A 13,908-nucleotide genomic window follows, 5' to 3' on the forward strand; every position below is an offset into this window, starting at 1 on the left:
CTAGGCTTCAGGGCTGAGAGGGGACAGTTGTCAAGAATCAGCCTAGTGGCACATGTCCACGCGGGGTCTCGCTTTCTGGGCTCCAGTTGAGATTCGGACCTGGCAGGAGGGACACAGAGAATGTACCCGCAGGTGGGGCTGATGCCTTGGGAGCAGGAGGTGAGGGGCCAGTTTGGTCTCTTCAAACTTCCAGTCCTTTCTACTCGTCTCTGTGGCCCTTGGCTCAGCTCTGGGCCAAGTGCAAATCGTTTAAAACAAGGGTTGTCACCCACAGGCCTCTGTGTGGTGGGAGGGGCCCTCAGGAGGAGCTGCAGCCTTCTCCCGCCCCCTTCCTCCTTCCTGCCCTTCCGCCTCCCCCTTCCTCCTCCTCTCAATCTCTCCTCCTTTCTTTGACTTCAGCTTTCTCCAGGTCTGAGTTTGGGTCAGTTTCTTCTCTTGTTGGTTTTGCAGGGGGTGGGGGGACCCCTGGGCCTGCATCCCTGCTGGTGGTGTTTGAGACCACCCTTCTCGTGGGTGCTAGGGCTGAATGGAGTCACCTTTCTAGGGCTACCCAGAGGTGTGTGTGTGTGTGTGTGTGAGAGCTGATGCTGTGGAGCTGGTCTTGAGGGGATGTCCCACCAGGAACAGGCCTGGGACCCTCCCTGTGCCCTCATGTGTCCTCGCTCCCAGGCTGCATGTGGTGTGTGGTCCCCTGTCCTCTCATGGGTCTGCCCAGGCTCCCCCCACTTGACTGCCTGTCCTGTGGGTGCCCATCTGTCTCTGTGTCTTGTCTGCATGGGCCTCACTCAGGGGTCTCTGGGAGGAGGGGCTGCAGGGAAGAGGACACGCATCCCTCCTTCATCCTGGACCTCATGATGCATAACAGACCTGGAGCCCGAAGCTCCGAAGTGCAGATGGGTGCTCTCCCCAGCCCAGGTGTGGCCTCAGGGCACACAGAATCCTTGCTGAGAAAAAGAAAAAGGAGTTAGGACCAGTTGGTCTCCTCTCCCACCAGGTGTCGGGGGGAGCAGGCTGTCCCTCCTCCTCTAGAGAGGCCTCTGTCATCTTGGCTGAGATAGACCTCCAGAAGCAGTACTGTGGTGGGGTTTCCTCTCAGCCAAGATGTGGAGGGTGGAGAGAGCAGAAGGGCTTAGTGCCATCTTGGTGCGTATGAGGGAGCCAGGGTGGAGCCCGGGGGTGGGAACATCCCTGTGCAACCCAGCTGGGTCCCCTCCCTCTCCTCCCAGGGAGGAGCCTTGTTACCCAGCTCTTCCCAGGGACCAGGTTCCCTTAGCTCCTTCTTCCCAGAGAGGCATTCTAAGTCACTTCAGTTGTGTCCAACTCTGTGTGACCCCGTGGACTGTGGCCCACCAGGCTCCCCTGTCCATGGGATTCTGCAGGCAAGAATACTGGAGTGGGTTGCCATTTTGTCCTCCAGGGGATCTTCCCGACCCAGGGATTGAACCCACGTCTCTTATATCTCCTTCACTGGTAGGCGGGTTCTTTACCACTAGCGCCACCTGGGAAGCCAAAGAATGCTGGTTTATTTCCTTGGGGTTGGGGGAATCTGATTGGTAGAAGCTGGGTCAAGCCCCCAGCTGCAGTATTTCAGACTTCTTTTTTTAAAAAAACAATTTTTTAAAATTTGAAGTATAGTTGATTTGCAATGTTCTGTGTATTTCAGACTTCTTGGTGTGGGGCTTGTGGGGAGGTAGGGGTCCCCCTGCCCCACTCACACTGGCAAAATCAAGGTGTTCAGGGGCCTCCCGGCCGTGCTGGGCAGACGGTATCCCCAGCACGTGTCACCTGGAGTGACAGAGCCTCAACCACCAGCTGTGTGGGGCCTGGAGAAGCTCTGGTTTCTGCCTCGTGGGCTGGCATGCTTCATCTATGCCACACGATTTGTCCTCACACCCCTGTGTCCAAGCAGGGTTAACTCAGTTCATTTGGCGGCATTTGTCTTTCTTGGTGGCACTAAGGTGGGCAGCATGGTGTCAGCAGACCTTCCTGTCGGGAGGGTGGCCTGGTGAGGGGGCTCAGGGCCGGGAGAGCCCCGGGCAGCCAGGGATGAGGAAGTCCAGCGGCTTTGAGCTCTGAGTGCTGCCCTCTGGGAGGTGTCGAGGCCGGTGGGACAGGCTGGAATGAAGGAGCCTAGCATGCAGGACGCAGTGTGCAGGGAACTCCTCGGGCCTTCAGGGCCAAGTGTTCCTGGTAACCGGGCAGCAGCCTCCTTGGCACCCCAGTGGGACAGGGATGAATACCGTTTCTTCCTGCATGAGCAAGGGCGCTGCTCCCCGAGGCTGGGAGGTCGGCACGGGACCCTCCCCTCCTGTGAGCAGCCAGCCCAGGGCTGGTGGGACTTGGATGTCCTACACTGCTCAGGCCGCGGGGGCCCTTGGTTGTTTCTCCTTGCCCTTTGAGAGTCTCCATCCTGCAGCAAGTGCCTGAACCTTCCAGCAGCCGCTCTCACTGTGCAGCCAGCCTTGGTGGGCGGAGGGAACCCCGCCTACAGCAGGGGTCTGGGTCCTGCACGGCCTGCTGGGGCCTCCAGGGGTGCTGTTTTGGTCCCAGCACCCCGAGTTCACAAGCTTGCACTTTGAGAACCAGCTTCCCTCAGCTTTAGGGCTTACGTCCCTGCCCCTGGTGAGTGGGGGACAGAGACTGTGGGGTGCAGGCTCTGGGGTGTGCTCAAGCCAAAGGTGTCAGCTATGCTGGGGGGACACCCATGTGGTCAGGGGGCCTGTGTACCCCTGTCTGCCAAGGGGTATTCTGTCCCCCTCTCTCTGGTGACACCCCTGGGTGTAAACCCCACACCCTCGGGCTGCTCACCTTCCCCACAGCCCGAGAACCTGCTCCTGGCCAGCAAGTGCAAAGGGGCTGCGGTGAAGCTGGCGGACTTCGGCCTGGCCATCGAGGTGCAGGGGGACCAGCAGGCGTGGTTTGGTGAGTACCTGGCCGGCCGGCTGGCCAGGGAACAGGGCGGGGGTGTTGGCCGCCCTGTGGTCCTTCACACCACCCTTTCCCGTCATGCTAGGGTTCGCTGGCACGCCGGGCTACCTGTCTCCAGAGGTCCTGCGCAAGGAGGCGTACGGCAAGCCGGTGGACATCTGGGCATGCGGTGAGGCTGGTGTGCTGGGCGAGATGGGCTGCACCCACAAGCACTGCACCAGACCCACACCTGGCTGCCCCCAGCTGGGAGCACCCTCCCCACCCAGACCAGAATTACTAACACAACCCTGGCTGTTGCCGAGAAGCCCACCACCCTATTGCCTGCCCTGCGCTCGGCAGAGCAGTCTGGAGAAGGGGCAGCAAGTGCCTGGATGGGGGATGGATACTGGAGGGGCGGGGGCTGTGTGGACCACCCTGGCAGGGTTGCCTCCTTGCCAGGGGCGTCTCCCCCGTAGTCAGTGCAGTGGAGGGGGCCTCCCCTGTGAAGTAGGGTCGGGGGGCAGAGGAGCTGTTTATGCCATTCTGCAAACATGAGGGTCTCCAAAGAGGGACACTGATTGACGCTGGCTGTGGGGATGGAGAGGAGGGGGTGCTTGAGGACCTCAGTGTCCTCATGGGACTTGCTGACTTTGGGCAGTGACCCCCACCCTAGCCAATGCTGAGAAACTAGCTGAGGGTCCTGTAGCTGTTAAGTACCAGGGCTGGGCATCTGATTCGCATCCTGGGATCACACGCCAGACACCCCGTAGCAGCATGTGACTGGTGTGTGGCTGCGCTGGTGGGCTCCGCAGGGCCGCTGGGCTGCTGGGCGTGGGCAGTGAGGGCAGCAGCATGAGGCCCCGGGCTCTTGGCTCTCCCCAGGGGTGATCCTGTACATCCTGCTCGTGGGCTACCCACCCTTCTGGGACGAGGACCAGCACAAGCTGTACCAGCAGATCAAGGCCGGGGCCTACGATGTGAGTGCCAGGACCCCCCATCCCTCCCCATCTGGGGGAGGCAGGCTGGCAGAGGCAGGGTGTGGGGTGACACCCCTGTTTTCAGTTGAGGCCCTTTGGAGAATTCTGTCTCCTGTCTGGGGAGGGGGCTTCAGGCTCCCCTGTGCCTGGTTTTCTTTTCTAGTTCCCGTCCCCTGAGTGGGACACGGTCACTCCCGAAGCCAAAAACCTCATTAACCAGATGTTGACCATCAACCCCGCCAAGCGCATCACGGCACATGAGGCACTGAAGCACCCATGGGTCTGCGTAAGTTGCACCAGCCCCGGACCACCCCCTAGCATGTTAACCTTGGGCCCTCTCCTCGAATCCAGTGGGTTGGTCCTGTGGTCTCCTGAGGGCTATGGGAGCACGGGACATGCTATGTGGCTTGGGACGTGCTGGTGACTTAAAGGCCTCAGTCCCTGGGAGGACAGGAGCTCCATGAGAAGAAGAGGCGCCATCTAGCGTGTGAGGGGATGAAGCGGCAAAGGAGGGTGAGGGCCAGGTGGTGATGGGGACAGGTGGAGTGGACGGCCATAGGAGGTGACGGACTAGGAGATTAGGCAGGCAGTGGGGACAGGTGGCCTCCGGCTGATGTGAGTAGCTGGTAGCTCTTGGCACAAGAGCCCCAGAGGTGCTGCTACCCTGAGCCTCTCTCTGACCTCCCCTCTTTTGAGCCCCCCTTGGGGACAAAGCTGATGCCCCCAAGGCTCCTTGCAGTAATGCCCTCCCTCGTTCCCTCCCGCAGCAACGCTCCACTGTGGCCTCCATGATGCACAGGCAGGAGACCGTGGAGTGCCTGAAAAAATTCAACGCTCGGAGGAAGCTCAAGGTGAGACACTGACCCCAGTGTATGGCCAGGGTGCCCTGCCATGCTCACGTGCTCACCTACCTGGAGGCGCCGAGGGCCCCGCACTGGGGGTCGCTAGAGGGGTCCCAGCAGGCCTGGCAGGGGTCCTAGCCACCCAGGACGGGCTGCTGGTTGGTGTTATCCCAGGTGTGCCAGGTAGACTTGGTCCCTTCCATGGCAATGACACCCAAGGTGCCCAGATATCGGCTGGCCCCTCCTCAGTCTCCCATGCTGCCCACGAGGTGTTCCTAGGGTTCCCTTGTGGCAGGGGGCTGGGAGGCATGCCCTGTGGCCGGTCATGCTGTCTGGGTGGGAGTGAGCTGAGAAGCTTCTGACCCGGGGCACTTCTGGTCAGGAGAGCAGCCAAGCTCTGCTGCTCAGAGGGGCAGGAGGGAGGGGACCCTGGGCAAGGAGGCCATTGGGCACCAGGCCCGTCCTGCCTACAGGCTGCTCTGTGCTGAGGGCGAGTGTTCAGGCCTGACCAGGCCCCTGGCTGCTATGCACGCACCTCTCAGGGAGAGGAAGGGCTGTGGGGAGAGGCAGACCCCCAGCCTCAGTGCCCCCAGGGGTCTTGAAGCACTTTAGAAGCTTGGTTTGGTGGATAGTTTAGGGCCCAGGACAGGTCACTGTTAATTCTGCATGAGATGACTTGTCTGGGTGCAGCTGGTGGGCGTGTAGAACTCTTGCCTCTCTAAGAGCCCTTGACCCCAGGTCTGGGGGTTGGGGTGGGGGGTCTCCACCTGGCCTCAGCCGTATGTCTCTCTCCAGGGTGCGATCCTCACCACCATGCTGGCCACACGGAATTTCTCAGGTGAGAACAGCCATCTCCAGGAGCAGCAGGCCTGCGGCGGGAAGCCTGGGGAGTGACCCGCCACCAGCCGCCTGCCCTGTCTTCGCCCCCACAGTCCCGTCCTCTGCTGCCGGCCCGGCCCGGCCTTCCTCCCTCTGAGACCCTTGGGCCTCAGAGGAGGCCTGGGCTCTGGCCGGGCCCCATGAGGGCCCGTCCCTGCGTGTTGGGTCTGTGTCTGAGCTGCCTGCCGGTGGGCCGCAGTTCCGTGTGTCTGTCCAGGCGTTGGTCAGCACTCTGTGGCCTCGTTGTTGTCCTGAATCCTCTGAGCACCCGTTCTGTGTTGGGAGAGGGGAGGCGAGGGGAGGCTCCGGACACGCTGGTTGGCAGCCGCCCACTTGGGCACGAAGGGTGGGCAGGGCTTGGGGCGTGCGGCCGCTCGGAGGGTCTATCGGCGGCCCTGAGGCCTCGGGACAGGGCAGGCCTAGCGGGGACAGCGTCCCCCGGGCGGGGCTGCCGCGCCCTCGCTCTCCTGTGGCTTGTCTGTCGCCCGCGATGCCGGCGCGGGAGCGTCTGTGGTCGTCCTCGTTGTCCGTCTGCATCAGCACCGCCCCATCCTGTTACCTTGCTGTGATACTGTGCTGCCGGGCCGGGGGGCATGCTGTCACACCAATACTAATAGGACGTGTCCTGTCGCACGCCCGGCCGGGCACCCGGAAGACCCCGCTGGGGTTTTCCAAGGAGAAAGGAGGCAAATGCTTTTCCCAATGTCAATCGGTCTCCATCTTGTTTTCACGCTCCTGTGAAAGGGGTTCTGGAACCATCCATCACCTAAACTTTGACTCTAATCTTCTTCTGCTTCCTTTGTCTCTTCTCTTCCCTCACCTCGCCCACCCCTCGTCTGTGTCCGCCCCTCCCCTCGTCTCTAACCCGGTGCTAACAGTGGGCAGACAGACCACCGCTCCGGCCACAATGTCCACCGCGGCCTCCGGCGCCACCATGGGGCTGGTGGAACAAGGTAGACGTCCCGCCTGTCGGCATGCAGCTCCCCTCGCTGCACGCAGCCGCCAGCAGGGCCTTGAGAGCCACCCCAAAGGCCCCGGGAGCCCCTGCTCCCGCCGTGGACACGCTCACAGAGCCCCCACCCTGGGCAGGGACCCAGCACCCATGTCCCAGCAGCCTTGCCTGTTATAGGAGGGGCCAACCGAGGTGACCCCCGAGCTGTGTCACCTTGCGTGCATTTGACTAAATTCCCCGGTCCCGATTCCTGAGTCTGGGGGTCGGGAGACCCCCACTCCACTTCTGGTCCGAGCCCTTTGCTCTCTGAGGCTCACTCCCCACTTGTCCATCAAGAGCCTATTTAGAAAGACAGGAAACCTCTTTTCTGGGGCTGCTGCTGAGGGGGTTTGAATCCCAAATGGGAACCCTGGGGAGAAGGGCATGGGCAGAGACCCTGCCCTACGAGAGCCCACTCGCCACCCCATCCACCCCGGACTTGGCCCCTACCTGCCCTCAGGGACATACACTGTACTCCTGGTCACTCATACTCCGTATGAGGCCAGTGGTCCATACTTAGTCTCAAACACGTATGTCTGCCCTGTGAGCCCCAAGACGTGGCCCTCGGCCTCCCAGAGAATGACTGAAGGCCTCCTCTTGGTTTCCTTCTATGAGGCACCTCACTTCGTCCCCAGCCCATGAGGGGAGAGGCAGAGTCCGCCCATCTGCTGCCCCTGCCTGTGAAGGGCAGACCCCCCAGGGAGTCACCTGACTGTGACCTTGGCCAGACCCCATGAGGCTAGACCCCATGAGGCTAGACCCCAAGACCTCCTGGGGGCCCACGGCCCTAACCCAAGCTGAGGGTGGCACGAGCTTAGGGGGGCGGAGCTGCAGCTGAGGGCCAGCCAGGTGCTCCCCAGATGGGGTTGTGTGGCTAGAAGAAGCCCTCTTTTCCTGCTGCTGCCTCAAGTGTCTGTGGGGACAGGGCAGACGCCCAGCCGCTCCCAGGCCTAGGCCCTTTCTTCCCTACGTGTCTGGCCTGGCTCTTTCCCTCTGACCCTGCAGGATGTGCAGGCCAGCCTGCCCATCCAGAGGACCCCAAATGCTGCCTCCTGGGGTGCTCAGGGCAGGATCATCCTGGGTAGGAGGGTCCACGCTCCTGCTGTGAGCCCAGTGGACAGGTCCAGCAGGACAGCCTTTTGGGGGCTATCCTGAGTCAGCTTCATTTTCTGGGCCTTTCTGGAGTGCCTGGGGGGAGGGAGGGGCAGAGGGGTAGGGAACGGTGAGACTAGGGGCTCCTGGTGAAGACCGAGGGCGGTGAGCGAGGCAGGCGCCTCTGAGCCGCTCTCTGCCCGGGGCTCCCGCCTGCACTGCCCGCTGCCTGCAAGTGGATGTGGGGCGTCGGTGCATGAGGCCGCGAGCATGTGCGGCTCCGCCCTGGGTGCCCAGGGCCGCAGTGTCCTGGGGTAGTCCATGCATGTGGACGGAGCCCAGCATGGCTGTCCGTGAGTGACGAGCTAGGGGATGAGGTCACGGCTGGGCCCTGTGGGCTGAGCCCTCACACCCCCGCTAGGGTAGCCCACCTCAGCCAATGTGCTGGACCCAGCAGACATGGCGGGTGAGGGGGCTCAGTCCCAGGGACTTGCTTCTCTGTGGATGATGGCCTCTGGGGTGACATAGAGCGCTCGGCCAGCAGAAGACTGGGTGTCTATAGATCTCTTGCAGTTCATCAAAGCATCCTGGTTGGTCCCACTTGGCCTTCACTGAGAGGAGACTCAGCCAAACTGCTGGGGTTCAGTGACGGCGTGGCCCTGAGGACCCGGGGCGGGGTAGGGCAGAGGGCTCTGCTTGTCTCCCCGGGGGTCGAGGGTGCCTAGTTGGTTCACCTCAGTTCCTGCCGCATAGTAATGAATTTGACTTGAGAAGACACGAAGAAACTCTCTATGCCTTCAACCGTTAGTGTAGATGGGAGTCAACGGGATCCTGGTTAATCTCAGCCAGAGATGTGAATTTCTAGGAAATGTGGCAGACAGGAGCTGTGGTCAGGATGGGGGCAGCTGTGTGTCCAGACACTGAGGTCTGGGGATTCCCAGTGAGGAGCATGTGGGAGTCAGTTCAAAGAACAGGTGTCTGCTGCAGGCTTCCTAGAGCCTGGGCCGTGGTGTGGTCTGTGTCCCCAGAAGGATGGCTTTTAGGGAACGGAACTGGTACTGTCTTAAATAGCATGGTCTGGAATGTGGGTTCTGACAGAATCAGGGACTGAAGGGGACCCTCCTAAGACCCAGGGCTGTCCCAGGGTCTCCATCTGCCTCCACCCAGGCTCTGACCCATGGGCCCCCTTTCCTGCCCAAGGGGAAGCCCAAGGCACAGCTGACTCCACCTCCACCAGGGCCCTGAGCTGGCCCCGGCTGGACTTCTCAGCCTGGCACTGGCCTGCGCTGGTTTTGAAGAGCTGGCTGGGAGCACCGCTGATCACTGCTGCGTGGCACTGGGAGGTGACTCTCCCCAGACTGCCCAACTTAAGTTGGGGGCTGGGGGTCAGTTTGCTCACCTGCTCAGCTCTCACGACAAGTGCCTTCAAGTTGGGGTGGACACCACTTTCCTCCACACCTGTCCAGCCAGCTGGTTGGCCAGCACAGACAGGGTCCCTGGGCTCTGTCACCACAGCATGACTCCCACTTCAGGAGCGGTGGTGCCCTCCCTGCGCACTGGAGGTGGGGAAGGGAGCAGAGAGGTGAGGTCAGCAGGGGTGGCCTGCTGCTCAGGAGTCAGGCTGTTGGCCCTGGAGGCTCAGGAGTTCCCACATCTGACGGGCTGGGCGATTCCTCCATGCTGAGTTACAGGGAGGCAGATGTGGCTGCCACCAGGGGAGGTTTTCCAGCATCCCCTCAGTGGAAGCGGGACGTGGCCCCAGAGGTCTGCAGGGCAGGGCTGCCCTGGCATCAGGGTGTGGTCCTGAGACCAGCCTCACCAAGCGAGAGAGCGGCCGCTCTCTGCAGAGCGGCCAGGCTTGGGGGACAAGAAAAGGCCTGGGGTCCCTTCACTCCCTGGGATCCTGTGGTGCTTCTCATGGGGTGAGGCCCGCCAGATAAGAGGTGGGGCCAGGAGTCCGGCTTTTCATTAAACTTTGCCCTGTGAATCCTAGGAGGAAATCAAGGGTATTGGGGGACTATTGGGGAGGAAGCCTGGGGACTAAAGCTGCGCCCAGTGTAGCGGTTCTCCGATGACCCCACAGGGCCCTCTGGCTGGGGACAGTCATTGGTGTCCCCATACAAAGCCCAGAGGGCGGCGATGGCCACCTAGACAGGAAAAGGTCATCAGCAGGAGGGGGCCCAGCAGCTGGGGACTGGCCTGGCCACCCTACTGGGGACCTTGATCAGTGGTTCTCAAACTGAAACAGCATCAGGATCCCTCAGAGCAAATGAACAATTAAACTGAGGCCACCCAGGAGGTCTGGGGCTGGCCCAGGCTATGTGATGCAGATGTTATTGGTGGGGAGCGGGCCCATTTTGATAACTGCTGCATCCCTCTGGGTCTGAGTGCCTGTCTTTCTGATGTGCCGTCCAGAGTCAGTAGTCTCCGAGGATGTCCCCAGCAGCAAAGTGCCCCCCACAGACCTGCTGGGGCTCCCTGGTCCCTCTAAGCAGGCAGCCCCCACTTCAGGGCTGGTTAGCCAGAGCTTTCAGAGCCGGCCGTGGGGGCTGTGCCACCTTTTTCCGGGGCAAGGGACCCTGCCCCTGGCGTCTGACCTGGGCTGCTTCTCTAACCTGCACCGGCCGTCCTGGGGCACCGCTTGGCGTGAGCGTGGGCAGGGCGGGCGAGGCAGGAGCCGCTGAATCCCGGGCTGCAGACTTGCGCTCCCTGCCTGAACCTCCACAAATCTTGTTTTCTCTCTCTTCCTTCCTTCCTCATTCCCTCTCTTCCTCTCCTCACCTTTCCTTTTCCATAAGGTAAGCTGACTTCTTCTTCTTCTTTTTTTTTTTTAAGTTCTGTAATTAAAACTAACTGCTGTGGAGGGGACAGGCGCTGGAGGCTGAGGGCCTGTAGGGGTGTGGCAGGTCACACCTCTCAAGCCGGTGCACAGAGAGGCAGAGTCGCCGAGTGGGCCATGCTGACCTCTTCGGTGGGGTGGAAGGTTGGGGTGAGATGGGCTGTCTGCCGTGCATCTGAGAGGTGGTGGGACCCTGGGGTGCAGGTGGCCTTTTGGACCCTCCCCCAGGCATGTCCTCTTGTTGCCTGACTCAGAGCTCAAGGTCCTTGGTGGATGGGCACAGAGGCCCATGTTGGCCCTGTCAGTGCCGCCAGAGCAAGGCCAAGAAGTGGGCCAAAGCCGGGGCTGCCGGGGGGGCTAGGAGGGAGAGCGAGGCTGCCCCGTGTGTGCGTGCTCTGAACCGAGAGGCATGGCCTGGGGCCTGGCCATGGGGGCAGAGCTCTGAGTGTTGTCTGCCGAGGGAGGGGGTCTGGGGGGCTGAGAGCAGGCAGGCACCTGGGCTTGGGACAAGTCCCTCCTTATGTGGATGGCCAGCTAGAGCCCACTTATCCCTGCCTGAGAACATGGAGAATCACCGGGAGGTGCCCACCACCCCAACCTGTTGCCCTGTCCTGTATTCTCATCTGGGGCAAGGGCAGTGCCCTGCCCTCCTTTTGGGGGATCCCACATGCTGCCCACCTGGAAGCTGTGGTCTCAGGTGGGAGGAGAAGTCTTGTTGTCCTCCAAGGTCATGGGGGAGGGCTGGGGGAAGCCCCTGTCCTGGGGACAAGGGTCTTCAGGCAGCCCTTGCCAGGCCGCCCGCAGGGTGGCCCTGCCCAGCAATAGACATAGACCTGCTCTGTCCCCAGCGGGCCCCAGGTGGCAGAAGTCACCCTGCCTTGGGACCTGGGGTGGCCCGCTCACTCGATCTTGGGGTCCTTGCAGGCACCCAAGGTTGCCTCATGCCAAGGGGGTGGGCTGCAGTGGGATCCAGGCCCCTCACTCACCATGTCTGTTTTCTCCAATGCAGCAGCCAAGAGTTTACTCAACAAGAAAGCAGATGGAGTTAAGGTGAGGCTCTGGCTTGGCCCAGGGGGCAGTGGTTGGTCCCCTACCTCAGCCTGCAGCATGACCCAGTCCCCAAAGCTCCTCTGGGCCTCCCCCGACTCGAGGAAGGGGTATGAGCCCTCATTCTCTCCCTAATGGCCTCTCTTCCTCTCTCTGCAGCCCCAGACGAATAGCACCAAAAACAGTGCAGCTGCCACCAGCCCCAAGGGGACGCTTCCTCCAGCCGCCTTGGTACTGAACCCCTCTGCCCCCACTTCCTGGCCATCCTCTCCTGTATCCCGGCTGTGTGGTGGCCGTTGTCAGGAGGCCTGGGGTAAAGCCAGGGTCTGGTTCCCAGCCTGTCTCTTGACAGACAACACCTAGCCTTACTAGCCCCTCTGCCCTAGGATGTGGGGGTGAGGGAAGACCCCAGTGCCAGGGAACCCATTTCGGGTGCAGTGGACAGGCCCCTGCTGACTTATGGTCAGCAGTGGGAACCATCAGGGGTCTGGTGAGACTAAGACCCAGGGTCCAGGCACCAACCTCGGTTCTTCTGCTCTCAGGAGGCTGGCCGGGAACTCAGCGGGGCTGGCTCTGCAGGGGGGTGGTTCAGGCTGGGGGTGGTGACAGACTGCCAGCCCCTCTCCTGGGTGCTGCAGGGGTGCATTGTCTGGGAGGGGCGGGTTTTGGTTTCTCCCTAGGGAGAATGGATGAGCCTGGCTTTAGCTTCAGAGCCCTCCCAGAGATCTGGAGGGAGACAGAGACCCCTTGGCTTTCCCTGGTGACAGCCTAGCAGTGGCTGTCGGGTCTAGGGCAGTGGCAGCCATGGTGTTCCCCATCAGAGTCCGTGTCCTACAGGGCCACGGTGGGTACAGGGAGACACACTTCTATGGCTGTGCTGGCCTGTGGCTGCCTGGAGGGTTCCGGGGTTCCCCTGATGGGGAGGGGTGTGTAGACATGAAATCACTGGGACCCACCAGCTCACTGGGACCCACCAGCTCCAGCCTTCATCTGGAGGGTCCTGTCCAGGGGATGGAGCCGGTGGTGCAGGGCTGTGGCCAGTAGCACGGCCCTCCTGCCCAGGCTGCTGTGTGTCTATGGTGTCTCGTGTAGAGCAGGCAATCCCAAGAGGTTGCGGTTTGCTGGTCCACAGGTCCCGAGTTTGCAGAAAGTACACTTGGTGTCCCCACGGGCCTCAGGCCCTGCTTCTGGGAGCGAGCCCTGGACTACCCGTGGGGAGGCTAGATTTGCCAAATGGGCATCCACTGCGAGCGCAGGTGTGGGGGGTGGCCTTGGCCCAGGAGGGAAGGGTCCCGCACGCCGGCCTTGCAGCCAGCCCCGTCTCGGACCCGTCCATCCCATGTGCCACCCCCACTCCATGACATCTTCAAACCTGTGCCCTGCCCGTGGCGGGCAGGAGGTCCGGCAGCAAGGGGAGAGGGCAGAGCGCCTGAGGCAGGGACCCCAGCGTGCAGCTTCTCACCCTTGCCCTCAGCCCACTCTCTCTATTGGCCTCTGGCCACTGGTGCCCTCGAGGCCCTGGGCTGGTCTGCTCGTCCCATTCGCATCGCCCCAGGTCCCTCTCCAGCTGTTCCGCTCCCTGCTGGCCATCTGCCTCCATCCTGCTCTGCTGCCACCCTCTTCTCTCCTCTCCCAGGCTCCTGCCCAGGGGCCTCTGCTCTCCTCTTCTTCTCACTGCACTCTTTCCTTCCTCTGTGCTTCCTTCTTCTGTAGGAGCCTCAAACCACCGTCATTCATAACCCAGTGGACGGGATCAAGGTACTGCGCGTTCCTCACCACCCTCTCGGGGGCGTCTGCTCAGCCGGGAGGCAGACCCCTGGCCCTGGGGAAGGTCTGGGATGTTGACCCTGGGGAAGCATTTGTGCTGAGACAGGTGTACTGTGACCTGCCCCCCTCGAGGCAGGACAGAACCCCCAAGTCCACGGGCTGCTCCTTTGGGGAAAAGCCCCAGGTGCCGTCCTTGGAGGCACAGTTGTACCAAGTCCCTGGCAGACACGGGAGCCTGGGCTTCCTCCCATCCTGAGCAGGTTCCGCTTCTCAGATCCTCTCCATCCTGCCAGCCTGGGGGTGGCCAGGCCCAGCCTGGTCAGGAGCAGCCGAAGGCAGGGCCCACTTCAGAGGCTCAGGGTGCCAGAAAGAGCCCAGGTGTCCTTCGCGGCATGTGGCCAAGGGCTGGGTGTTCCAGGGGAGAAGGGCCAATGGGGGCTGCCCTGCGTGCCCCCAAGTATGGGGCCAGGAGGAGAGGGGCAGCACAGACCCTCCTGCCCTCACGCATTGCTCACCTCTGCCCACCGTGCCCAGTGCTTCCTGCTGAGCTGACCCCTCCCTTGCTCT

The 13,908-nt window shown here is 61.9% G+C and overlaps 1 protein-coding gene across 15 annotated transcripts in view; it reads left to right on the forward strand.

Annotated features, from left to right (window-relative positions):
- CAMK2B (calcium/calmodulin dependent protein kinase II beta) overlaps positions 1 to 13,908 on the forward strand; it is a 92,517-nt gene that overhangs the window by 66,922 nt on the left and 11,687 nt on the right. For 5 of the 15 annotated variants that reach the window (XM_019958933.2, XM_019958938.2, XM_019958941.2 and 2 more), the window contains 10 exons: positions 2,820 to 2,922; positions 3,014 to 3,097; positions 3,790 to 3,884; positions 4,048 to 4,170; positions 4,652 to 4,735; positions 5,522 to 5,564; positions 6,484 to 6,558; positions 11,540 to 11,577; positions 11,734 to 11,805; positions 13,288 to 13,332. In XM_019958933.2, the coding sequence (XP_019814492.1) occupies positions 2,820 to 2,922; positions 3,014 to 3,097; positions 3,790 to 3,884; positions 4,048 to 4,170; positions 4,652 to 4,735; positions 5,522 to 5,564; positions 6,484 to 6,558; positions 11,540 to 11,577; positions 11,734 to 11,805; positions 13,288 to 13,332 (762 nt within the window). Of the gene's footprint in view, positions 1 to 2,819; positions 2,923 to 3,013; positions 3,098 to 3,789; positions 3,885 to 4,047; positions 4,171 to 4,651; positions 4,736 to 5,521; positions 5,565 to 6,483; positions 6,559 to 11,536; positions 11,578 to 11,733; positions 11,806 to 13,287; positions 13,333 to 13,908 lie in introns of all 15 variants that reach the window. The other 10 variants (XM_019958934.2, XM_019958939.2, XM_019958943.2 and 7 more) reach the window with 5 other exon arrangements.

The sequence above is a fragment of the Bos indicus genome, chromosome 4, assembly GCF_029378745.1.
Source record: "Bos indicus isolate NIAB-ARS_2022 breed Sahiwal x Tharparkar chromosome 4, NIAB-ARS_B.indTharparkar_mat_pri_1.0, whole genome shotgun sequence".
Taxonomy (NCBI): Eukaryota; Metazoa; Chordata; class Mammalia; order Artiodactyla; family Bovidae; genus Bos; species Bos indicus.